Source organism: Nerophis ophidion, linkage group LG04 (genome assembly GCF_033978795.1).
Source record: "Nerophis ophidion isolate RoL-2023_Sa linkage group LG04, RoL_Noph_v1.0, whole genome shotgun sequence".
Classification (NCBI taxonomy): Eukaryota; Metazoa; Chordata; class Actinopteri; order Syngnathiformes; family Syngnathidae; genus Nerophis; species Nerophis ophidion.
This window is the reverse complement of record NC_084614.1, coordinates 17,246,528-17,259,806: the sequence shown is the minus strand read 5'-3', so window position 1 is coordinate 17,259,806 and position 13,279 is coordinate 17,246,528. Positions and strand designations below refer to the sequence as shown.

Sequence of the window (13,279 nt, the reverse complement as noted above, 5' to 3'; positions counted from 1 at the left end):
TAACATTTAGCAAGCTAACCTTTGAAGCCAATTTTTCAGCTGTACACCTCAGTCATATAACTTGGTACTTGCCAAAACTTAACTATAAGCATGCTAACATTAACACTCTCAATTGTTAATATTAGCGTGCACATTTTTTAGCCAATTTTGCCTCTGTACACTTCGGAGTCATATAAGTAACTTGATAGTTGATACTTGACGCACGCTAACGGTTAGAATGCTAACTTTTAAGTGAACTTTACAGCCATACGCTTCAGTCGTACAACTTGGTACTTGACATATGCTAGCCTTTTTTGCCAATTTTTCAGCTGTACACCTCAGTCATATAACTTGGTACTTGACAAAAATTAACTTTAAGCATGCTAACATTAACAATCTGGAATGGTAACATTACTGTAGTGTGCTAACTCTTTAGCCAATTTTGCTTCAGTACGTCATGTATGTAACTTGGTACTTGACGCACGCTAACTGTTAACATGCTAATTCTTTTATCGAATTTTACGGCCGCACACTGTAGTCGTATAACTTGGTACTTGACATATGCTTACAGTTAGCAAGCTAACCTTTTTAGCCAATTTGTCACCTGTACACCTCCGAGTCATATAACTTGGTACTTGACAAAACTTAACTATAAGCATGCTAACATTAACACTCTCGATTGTTAACATTAGCGTGCTAAATTTTTAGCTAATTTTGCCACCGTACACCTCAGAGTCATATGACTCGGTAATTGACACACGCTAAATGTTGGCATGCTAACTTTTTTAGCGAACTTTACGGCCATACACATTAGTCTTACAACTTGGTACTTGACATATGCTAAGAGTTAGCAAGCAAACCTTTTTAGCCAAATTGTCAGTTGTACACCTCTGAGTCATATAACTTGGTACTTGACAAAACTTAACTATAAGCATGCTAACATTAACACTCTGGAATGGTAATATTAGTGTAGCGTGCTAACTTTTTAGCCAATTTTGCCTCCGTATGCCTCGGAGTCATATATGTAACTTGGTAATTGACACATGCTAACTGTTAGCATGCTAACTTTTAAGCGAACTTTTCAGCCATACACTTCAGTCATATAACTTGGTACTTGACATATGCTAACAGTTAGCGAGCTAACCTTTTAAGCCAATTTTTCAGCTGTACACCTACACATTTGGTACTTGCCAAAACTTAACTATAAGCATGCTAACATTAATACTCTGGTATGTTAACAATAGTATGCTAACTTTTTAGTCTATTTTGCCTCTAATGCTTCCTCTCTCTCTCTCTCTCCCCCCAGCAAAGCCCAAGAACTCTGCCAAGGTGGTGACGGTGCAGGCGGGCACCAGGGCAGTGGTGGTGGCGCAGTGCGAGGCGGCCGACGCCAAACCCGCGGCCACCATCAAGTGGCTGGCGTCGGTCGGGGGGAACCACTCCACCAGCACCGTCAACGGCCCGGACGGCACGGTGACGGTGCGCAGCGAGTACCGTCTGGTGCCCACGCCGGCCGACGACGGCAGGGAGCTGACGTGCATGGTGGACCAGCGCACGCAGGACAGGACCTGGGTCCACATGCTCAGGCTGTCTGTGGAGTGTAAGAAAAACACACACTGGTTATCATTTGGAATGGGGACCAAGTTTTTGATCAGTACTTGTGGGGACCACCCTTTAATGTGCTGTTCATACTTACTGGGGACCCTGTGGAAAAAGAGTTAATATGGTTCATGGAGACCAAATTTAAATAATTTAGCATAATTCGCACAAATTTGTACATGTTAGGGTTACGTGTTTTATGGGCCAAAGCTTAAAAATCACTTGGGCATCTTCAGAATGGATCCGACTATTATTTATAAGGTTTCCCTCGAGGGGACCTGTTTTTGTGTTCCCATATCGTCAGAAGTCCCCTAAAGGTGACTGTGTAAACACAGCAATGTCCCCATTAAGTAAGCATTGCCAGAACACACACACACACACACACACACACACACACACTGGTTATCATTTGGAATGGGGACCAAGTTATCGATCAGTACTTGTGGGGACCACCATTTCTACAGGTTGTGGAGGTATAACAAAAAATTAAGTAAAATAGCCACTGCCCAGTTAGCTCGTACACGTCTTTAAATCTCTGGATTGATGAAGTAATGTGCTGTGCATACTTACTGGAGACCCTGGGGAAAAAGAGTTAATATGGTTCATGGAGACCAAATTTAAATAATTTTGCATAATTCGCACACATTTGTACGTTAGAGTTACTTGTTTTATGGGCCAAAGGTTAAAAATCACTTAGTCAGATCCATTCTGAAGATGCCTATCTTTTATAAGGTTTCCCTCTAGGGGACCTGTTTTTGTGTCCCCATACTGTCAGAAGTCCCGTAAAGGTGACTGTGTTAACAGAGTGATGTCCCCATTAAAGGCCTACTGAAACCCACTACTACCCACCACGCAGTCTGATACTTTATATATCAATGATGAAATATTAACATTGCAACACATGCCAACCGGCCTTTTTAGTTTACTAAATTGCAATTTTAAATTTCTCGCGAAGTGTCCTGTTGAAAACGTCGCGTTTGACGTCTCGGGTTGTAGCGGACATTTTGTTCCAGTCTGATCCAAGCTATAAGTAGTCTGCTTTAATTGCATAATTACACAACATGCTGGACATCTGTGACGCAGAATCTTACGCAATTTGTTCAAATAATAATGGAGACGTCAAAGAAGAAAGATGTAGGTGGGAAGCGGTGCATTACAGCTGCCTGTAGCAACACAAACACAGCCGGTGTTTCCTTGTTTAAAATTCCCGAAGGTGAAGCTTTACTATGGAACAGAGCGGTCAAGCGAACATGGTTCCCGACCACATGTCGACCGGCAGGTTTCGGTGAGAAAATTGTGGTAATAAGTCGGCTCTTACCGTAGTTATGAGCGGAGCTTGCGTTGTCCTGCAGCTCTCCCGTCCAAAGGCAAAACCTAGTAACTCACTTCTAGCTGATTTTGAGAAAACAAAGGAAAACCAATCTATCTTGATGCTGTCTTACAAAGATCTACAAAGTCATCAAAGGTATAGATGTTTTCTTGAGCTTTCATTTTCTTGCCGATTGAGCCATTGATTGAATCTGCTCTCATGAACGTGTGCCCTTTCTCCAGATATTTTATCACAATCTCGGGCGGGCCCCATTCTGCGCTTGCACATTGGGCAAGAGCCGTGTACAGCGTCCAGTTTTTATTTAGACCTCCACAGTTATCTGCCCAAAAGAGTATGCAAGGGGAAGAATCAAGAACAATAGATTTAATGAAGGTGCTTGCAACGTCCTGGGCCAATCTTCCAAATATCCCCTCGTGCCATAATATCACATCATCAGGTTGACCGTCGGCCCCCATTCGTGCAAATGTCTCATTAAAGACAATAAGGCGACTGACAAAGAAGCTCCGATTGGTCTCTTGAGATACTAGGTTTTTCTGTTGTATCTACGCGGTTATATGGTAGTTGCTAGGTCCTGCCATGCGCGTAACAGCTTACTTACGGAACAAATTACAATATCGCATACACTAATGTAAAGCATATCACCTAGGAAGTCCAAAATTATTATCAGCTCAGTTTTGACCAACATTGAGGTACTGGGTTTTGCCTTTGGACGGGAGAGCTGCTGCGAACTATTACCTCCTCCCACCAGAGACACTGGCGGTCACCACACCCGTGGCCACACCCCTCCGACTTTCAGGTATCATATAATCTCACTAAAACACTAGTAACACAATAAGCAGATAAGGGATTTTCCAGAATTATCTTAGTAAATGTGTCTAATAACATCTGAATCGCTCCCACTGTCCTTGCCTTTTTTTTGTAGTCCTTCACTCTTACTATCCTCATCCACGAATCTTTCATCCTCGCTCAAATTAATATTGAAATTGCCGCTTTCTCGGTCCGAATCGCTCTAGTTGCTGGTGGCCATGATTGTAAACAATGTGAGGATGTGAGGAGCTCCACAACGCGTGACATCACGCACACATCGTCTGCTGCTTCCGGTACAGGCAAGGCTTTTTTATTAGCGACCAAAATTTGCGAACTTTATCGTGGATGTTCTCTACTAAATCCTTCCAGCAAAAATATGGCAATATCGCAAAATGATCAAGTATGACACACAGAATGGACCTGCTATCCCCGTTTAAATAAGAAAATATCTTTTCAGCAGGCCTTTAAGTAAGCATTGCCAGAACACACACACACTTTTTGTATATAAGTGATTCATCCCGGGCATCAAAACAAGACAGATCTAATCCCTTAAACAGCATTCTAATTTACAAAGGATTAAAACACCACGTGGGTTCAGAGTAGCTGGTGGCGCCGTCTGAACCGCGCGCACCTCCGCCGCCGTTCTCTGCAAAGGCGGAACACATTGTCTCCGGTAACAATACTAGACATTTGCGGAGCGCATGAGCGCACACGTTCTCGCCGCCTCGGAAAAACTGGCGGAGACGCAGATCATGAAGTCTGACCCCGCTGACTGAGCAGACATTCACCGAGCACATTAGTGTCATGGAGTCATCAGGAAATGAGCCAGCTGGGACCTCTGCTCACCCCACAAAAGTGGAGACATGGGAGAATGAAACAAGATTGGCTTTTTACTGTTAGAACGCTAACGTTCTTTTAGCATGCTAATTTTTTTTTGCCAATTTTGCCTCCGTAGACCTCGGAGTCATATAACTTGGTATTTGACACACGCTAACTATTAGCACGCTAACCATTTTAGCGGACTTTACGGCTGTACACTTCAGTCCTATAACTTGGCACTTGACATATTCTAAAAGTTAGCAGGCTAACATTTGAAGCCAATTTTTCAGCTGTACACCTCCGAGTCCTTTAACTTGGTCCTTGCTCTGTGCTAACAGTTAGAAATTTAACTTTTTTTAGCCAATTTTTCCGCTGTCTACCTCCGAGTCATAAAAATTGGTACTTAACAAAACTTAACTATAAGCATGCCAACGTTAACACTGTAGTATGTTAACATTAGCATGCTACATTTTTGGCCAATTTTACCTGTGTACACCTCGCAGTCATATATATACATATAATGGTATTTGACACATGCTAACTGTTAGCAGGCTAACTAACTTTTTCAGCGAACTTTACGGCCGTACACTTGAGTAATATGACTTGGTACTTGATATATGCTAACAGTTAGCAATCTAACCTTTTTAGCCAATTTGTCAGCTGTACACCTCCGAGTCATACAACTTGGTCTTTGTCATATGCTCACTGTTAGAACACTAACAATATAATGTTAGCATGCTAAATTTTCGGGCAATTTTGTCTCCGTACACCTTGGAGTCGTATAACTTGGTAATTGACACATGCTAACTATTAGCACGCTAACCATTTCAGCCGACTATACGGCTGTACACTTCAGTCCTATAACTTGGTCCTTGACATATGCTAACAGTTAGCAGGCTAACATTTGAAGCCAATTTTTCAGCTCTACACCTCCGAGTCCTATAACTTGGTCCTTGCTCTCTGCTAACAGTTAGAAATCTAACTTTTTTTAGCCAATTTTTCAGCTCTACACCTCCGAGTCCTTTAACTTGGTCCTTGCTCTGTGCTAACTGTTAGAAATCTAACTTTTCTAGCCAATTTTTCAGCTGTCTACCTTTGAGTCATATAAATTGGTACTTACCAAAACTTAACTATAAGCATGCCAACGTTAACACTGTAGTATGTTAACATTAGCATGCTACGTTTTTCACCAATTTTACCTGTGTACACCTCGCAGTCATATATATAATGGTATTTGACACACGCTAACTGTTAGCAGGCTAACTAGCTTTTTCAGCGAACTTTACGGCCATACACTTGAGTAATATAACTTGGTACTTGATATATGCTAACAGTTAGCAATCTAACCTTTTTAGCCAATTTGTCAGCTGTACACCTCCGAGTCATGTCATTTGGTCTTTGTCATATGCTCACTGTTAGAACACTAACAATATAATGTTAGCGTGCTAAATTTTCGGGCAATTTTGCCTCCGTACACCTTGGAGTCATATAACTTGGTAATTGACACATGCTAACTATTAGCACGCTAACCATTTTAGCCGACTATACGGCTGTACACTTCAGTCCTATAACTTGGTCCTTGACATATGCTAAGAGTTAGCAGGCTAACATTTGAAGCCAATTTTCAGCTCTACACCTCCGAGTCCTATAACTTGGTCCTTGCTCTCTGCTAACAGTTAGAAATCTAACTTTTTTTAGCCAATTTTTCAGCTGTCTACCTCCGAGTCATATAACTTGGTACTTACCAAAACTTAACTATAATCATGCTAACCTTAACACGGTAGTATGTTAACATTAGCATGCTACATTTTTTGCCAATTTTACCTGTGTATACCTCACAGTCATATATATATATAATGCTATTTGACACATGCTAACTGTTAGCAGGCTAACTAAGTTTTTCAGCGAACTTTACGGCCGTACACTTGAGTAATATAACTTGGTACTTGATATATGCTAACAGTTAGCAATCTAACCTTTTTAGCCAATTTTTCAGCTGTACACTTCCGAATCATACAACTTGGTATTTGTCATATGCTCACTGTTAGAACACTAACAATATAATGTTAGCATGCTAAGTCTTCGGCCAATTTTGCCTCCGTACACCTTGGAGTCATATAGCTTGGTAATTGACACATGCTAACTATTAGCACGCTAACCATTTTAGCCGACTATACGGCTGTACACTTCAGTCCTATAACTTGGTCCTTGACATATGCTAAGAGTTAGCAGGCTAACATTTGAAGCCAATTTTTCAGCTCTACACCTCCGAGTCCTATAACTTGGTCCTTGCTCTCTGCTAACAGTTAGAAATCTAACTTTTTTTAGCCAATTTTTCAGCTGTCTACCTCCGAGTCATATAACTTGGTACTTACCAAAACTTAACTATAATCATGCTAACCTTAACACGGTAGTATGTTAACATTAGCATGCTACATTTTTTGCCAATTTTACCTGTGTACACCTCGCAGTCATATATATAATGGTATTTGACACACGCTAACTGTTAGCAGGCTAACTAGCTTTTTCAGCGAACTTTACGGTCATACACTTGAGTAATATAACTTGGTACTTGATATATGCTAACAGTTAGCAATCTAACCTTTTTAGCCAATTTGTCAGCTGTACACCTCCGAGTCATGTCATTTGGTCTTTGTCATATGCTCACTGTTAGAACACTAACAATATAATGTTAGCGTGCTAAATTTTCGGGCAATTTTGCCTCCGTACACCTTGGACTCATATAACTTGGTAATTGACACATGCTAACTATTAGCACGCTAACCATTTTAGCCGACTATACGGCTGTACACTTCAGTCCTATAACTTGGTCCTTGACATATGCTAAGAGTTAGCAGGCTAACATTTGAAGCCAATTTTTCAGCTCTACACCTCCGAGTCCTATAACTTGGTCCTTGCTCTCTGCTAACAGTTAGAAATCTAACTTTTTTTAGCCAATTTTTCAGCTGTCTACCTCCGAGTCATATAACTTGGTACTTACCAAAACTTAACTATAATCATGCTAACCTTAACACGGTAGTATGTTAACATTAGCATGCTACATTTTTTGCCAATTTTACCTGTGTATACCTCACAGTCATATATATATATAATGCTATTTGACACATGCTAACTGTTAGCAGGCTAACTAAGTTTTTCAGCGAACTTTACGGCCGTACACTTGAGTAATATAACTTGGTACTTGATATATGCTAACAGTTAGCAATCTAACCTTTTTAGCCAATTTTTCAGCTGTACACTTCCGAATCATACAACTTGGTATTTGTCATATGCTCACTGTTAGAACACTAACAATATAATGTTAGCATGCTAAGTCTTCGGCCAATTTTGCCTCCGTACACCTTGGAGTCATATAGCTTGGTAATTGACACACGCTAACTATTAGCACGCTAACCATTTTAGCGGACTTTACAGCTGTACACTTCAGTCCTATAACTTGGCACTTGACGTATGCTAAAAGTTAGCAAGCTATTATTTTAAGCCAATTTTTCAGCCCTACAACTCTGAGTCATATAACTTGGTCCTTGCTCTGTGCTAACAGTTAGAAATCTAACTTATTTAGCCAATTTTACAGCTGTCTACCTCCGAGTCATATAACTTGGTACTTACCAAAACGTAACTATAAGCATGCTAACCTTAACACGGTAGTATGTTAACATTGGCATGCTACATTTTTTGCCAATTTTACCTGTGTACACCTCGCAGTCATAGAACATGGTATTTGACACACGCTAACTGTTAGCAGGCTAACTAACTTTTTCAGCGAACTTTACGGCCGTACACTTGAGTAATATAACTTGGTACTTGATATATGCTAACAGTTAGCAATCTAACCTTTTTAGCCAAATTTTCAGCTGTACACTTCCGAGTCATATAACTTGGTATTTGTCATCTGCTAACTGTTAGAACACTAACAATATAATGTTAGCATGCTAAATTTTCGACTAATTTTGCCTCCGTACACCTTGGAGTCATATAACTTGATAATTGACACACCCTTACTATTAGCACGCTAACCATTTTAGCCGACTTTACGGCTGTACACTTCAGTCCTATAACTTGGTCCTTGATGTATGCTAAAAGTTAGCAGGCTAACATTTGAAGCCATTTTTTCAGCTGTACACCTCTGAGTCCTATAACTTGGTCCTTGCTCTGTGCTAACAGTTAGAAATCTAACTTTTTTAGCCAATTTTTCAGCTGTCTACCTCCGAGTCATATAACTTGGTACTTACCAAAACTTAACTATAAGCATGCTAACGTTAACACGCTAGTATGTTAACATAAGCATGCTACATTTTTTGCCAATTTTACCTGTGTACACCTGTCATATATATGATATTTGACACATGCTAACTGTTAGCAGGCTAACTAACTTTTTCAGCAAACTTTACGGCCATACACTTGAGTAATATAACTTGGTACTTGATGTATGCTTACAGTTAGCAAGCGAACGCTTTTAGTCAATTTCCAGCTGTTCACCTCCGAGTCATATTATTTGGTATTTGACACACGCTCACCTGTTAACATGCTAACATTTTTTAGCCAACTTTACAGCCGTACACCTCAGTCCTATAACTTGGCCCTTGACATATGCTAACAGTTAGCAATCTAACCTTTTCGGACCAGTTTTTCAGCTGTACACCTCCGACTCATGTAACTTGGTACTTGACAAAACTTAATTATAAGCATGCTAACGTTAACACGCTAGCATGTTAACATTAGCAGGCTAACTATTTAGCCAATTTTGCCTCTGTACACCTCAGTCATATAACTTAGTATTTGTCGTATGTTAACTGTTAGAACACTAACATTGTAATGTTCATATAACATGGTATTTGACAAACGCTAACTGTTAGCATGTTAACTTTTTTAACCAACTTTGCGGCCGTACACTTCAGTCTTATAACTTGCCAATTGATGTATGCTATGAATTAGCAAGCTAACATTTTAAGCCAATTTTTCAGCTGTACACCTCCGAGTCATATAACTTGGTATTTGTCATATGCTCACTGTTAGAACACCAATGTTGTAATGTTAGTATGCTAACTTTTTAGCCACTTTTGCCTCCGTACACCTCGGAGTCATATAACTTGGTACTTGACATATGCTGACAGTTAACGAGCTAACATTTTAAGCCAATTTTTCAGCTGTTCACCTCCGAGTCATATAACTTGGTACTTGACAAAACATTACTATAAGCATGCTAAGGTTAACACTATAGCATGCTAAATTTTCGGCCAATTTTGCCTCTGTACACCTCACAGCCATATAACTTGGTCATTGACACACGCTAACTGTTAGCATGCTAACTATTTTAGGCAACTTTACGGCCGTACATTTCAGTCCTATAACTTGGCACTTGACGTATGCTAATGGTTAGCAAGCTAACCTTTTTAACCAAATTGTCAGCTGTACACCTCCGAGTCATATAACTTGACGGAACTTAATTATAAGTATGCTAACGTTAACACTCAAGCATGCTAAATTTTTTGCCAATTTTGCCTCTCTACACCTAAGAGTCATATAAGTTGGTATTTGTCATATGTTAACTGATAGAACACTAATGTGTAATGTTAGCATGCTAACTTCTTAGCCAATTTTGCCTCCGTACACCTTGGAGTCATATAACTTGGTAATTGACACATGTTAACTATTAGCACGCTAACCATTTAGCGGACTTTACGGCTGTACACTTCAGTCCTATAACTTGGTCCTTGACATATGCTAACAGTTAGCAATCTAACCTTTTTAGACAATTTTTCAGCTGTACACCTCTGAGTCCTATAATTTGGTATTTGTCATACGCTCACTGTTAGAAAACTAACAATATAATGTTAGCATGCTAAAGTTTTGGCCAATTTTGCCTCCGTACACCTCGGAGTCAAATAACTTGGTATTTGACACACGCTAACTGTTAGAATGCTTTTTAGCCAACTTTACAGCAGTAAACCTTAGTCCTATAACTTCGTCCTTGACATATGCTAGCAGTTAGCAAGTTAACATTTTAAGCCAACTTTTCAGCTGTACACCTCCGACTCATGTAACTTGGTACTTGCCAAAATTTAACAATTAGCATGTTAACATTAGCAAGCTAACCTTTTAGCCAATTTTGCCTTTTTACACCTAAGAGTCGTATAACTTCGTATTTGTCACATGCTAACAGTTAGCAATCTAACCTTTTCAGGCAATTTTTCAGCTGTATACCGTCGAGTCATATAACTTGGTATTTGACACACACTAACTGTTAGCATGCTAACTTTTTTAGCCAACTTTACAGCCGTACACTTCAGTCCAAACACTTGGTCTTTGACATATGATAACAGTTAGCAATCTATCCTTTTTAGCCAATTTTTCCAGCTGTACACCTACGAGTCCTATAACTTGGTCATTGACATATGCTAACAGTTAGCAATCTAACCTTTTCAGCCAATTTTTCGGCTGTACACCTCCGAGTCATGTAACTTTGTACTTGCCAAACATTAACTATTAGCATGCTAACCTTTTAGCCAATTTTGCCTCTCTGCACCTAAGAGTCATATAACTTCGTATTTGTCACATTCTAACAGTTAGCAATCTAACCTTTATCAGGCAATTTTTCAGCTGTACACCTCCGAGTCATAGAACTTGGTATTTGACACACGCTAATTGTTAGCGTGCTAAAAAAATTTGGCCAACTTTACAGCCGTAGACCTCAGTCCTATAACTTGGTCTTTGACATATGCTAACAGTTAGAAATCTAACTTTTTTAGCCAATTTTTCAGCTGTACACCTCCGAGTCATATAACTTTGTACTTGCCAAACTTTAACTATTAGCATGTTAACATTAGCATGCTAACCTTTTAGCCAATTTTGCCTCTCTGCACCTAAGAGTCGTATAACTTTGTATTTGTCACATGCTAACAGTTAACAAGCTAACCTTTTCAGCCAATTTTTCAGCTGTACACCTCCGAGTCACATAACTTGGTAGTTGCCAAAAGTTGACTATAAGCATGCTAACACAGCGGCTCTCCAACTTTTTCCCCAACGTAGCGCCTCAGAAAACACTTTCCTCTCCCGGTGCCATCACAATGTCGCGTCGTAGTCCTAAATATTCATTAAAAACAAAACCGATTTTATTTTTTTTAACAAGTATATTTCATAGTTTTTAATAGTTTACAATTATTCACCCCAGAAAAAAATTTAACTTAAAACCTTTGTATGCACATCCAACACTTAAAACCTTTAGTATATCAATCAATCAATGTTTATTTATATAGCCCTAAATCACAAGTGTCTCAAAGGGCAGCAAAAACCACATAAGGGCAAGGAAAAACTCACCCCAGTATCAGTATATATCAATATGTGGAATTGAACTATCATGATAAACATTCTGAATGAAATATAACTTAGTAATATATTTATTTTTGTATTTTTAATGGTGAATGAATTGAGAACAGGAAGTGGACAAAAGTGTTAGCAATTAGTATGTGAAGGAAAAGGGCTCGGCTTAAATGAGCTTTGCTTCTCCCCACTCCTTTTCGAACATGTTGAAACTGGAAAAGTGCCCTTTGCCATGCTGTAATTGTATGCACGTTGCAAAAAACTCTAACCGTACCTGTGAAAGGACATGCCGTTTGAACAGTAACACTGTGTTCGAATATTTCTTTATAAGATATTCAACATCCGAACTGGAAAACGTTGTTTTTCGCAAATATTAGCTCATTTGGAATTTGATGCCTGCAACATGTTTCGAAAAACCTGACACAAGTGGCAAAAAAGGCCGAGAAAGTTGAGGAATGCTCATCAATCACAGGTGAACAGTCTAATTGGGAACAGGTGGGTGCCATGATTGGGTGTAAAAGCAGCTTCCGTGAAATGCTCAGTCATTCACAAACAAGGATGGGGCGAGGGTTACCGCTTTGTGAACAAATGCGTGAGCAAATTGTTTAATAAAAACATTTCTCAACGAGTTATAGCAAGGAATTTAGGGGTTTCACCATCTACGGTATGTAAAATCATCAAAAGGTTTAGATAATCTGGAGAAATCACTGCACATAAGCGATATTACAGACATTCAATCCCTCACTGCATCAAAAAGCGACATCAGTGTGTAAAGGATATCACCACATGGGCTCAGGAACACTTCAGAAAACCCTTGTCACTAAATACAGTTGGTCGCTACGTCTGTAAATTCAAGTTAAGACTCTACTATGCAAAGCGAAAGCCATTTATCAACAACACCCAGAAACGCCGCCGGCTTCGCTGAGTTCGAATATTTCTTAACACAATTTGAGAATCCCGTGTTGATGCGATGTCGCTAAATAGAATAATAAACACGGAAAATGACTATTAACACAATTGAAAGGTTACGCAGCATGTGTGTGTTTGTGTGTGTGTCACAAATTAACTTTATTCCCACAACACACTGAGGCCCAGTAATTTGCAACGTCACAAAGGTGCCAATTCTCACAAATTAAAACGAGGGCTTGATCAATTAAATCGATTAAAAACGCTTTGATTTATACGCGGTTGCTTAGTTTATCGAGTATAACTAACGAAAGCACACATTAGAGCGGTGCTTTGTCTATTTAGTCTTTTAGTAACAATGCGGTTGTGTCAAAAGTGCAATTTAAAGTGTTAATTAATTTACGAGAAAGGGAAAAAAAAGAAAGGTTGTGGGAAAAGTTGTTTATCGTCCAGCACAACCTTTTTCTTTACTCTGGAAATTACTACTTTAAAAAAAAA

At 39.5% G+C, this 13,279-nt stretch overlaps 1 protein-coding gene across 1 annotated transcript in view; it reads left to right on the top strand.

The window, feature by feature from the left end:
- Positions 1–13,279, top strand: part of LOC133551028 (nectin-2-like) — a 499,757-nt gene that overhangs the window by 252,838 nt on the left and 233,640 nt on the right. The window contains exon 4 of the mRNA XM_061897289.1: positions 1,286–1,579. Within this exon, the coding sequence (XP_061753273.1) occupies positions 1,286–1,579 (294 nt within the window). The remainder of the gene's footprint in view (positions 1–1,285; positions 1,580–13,279) is intronic.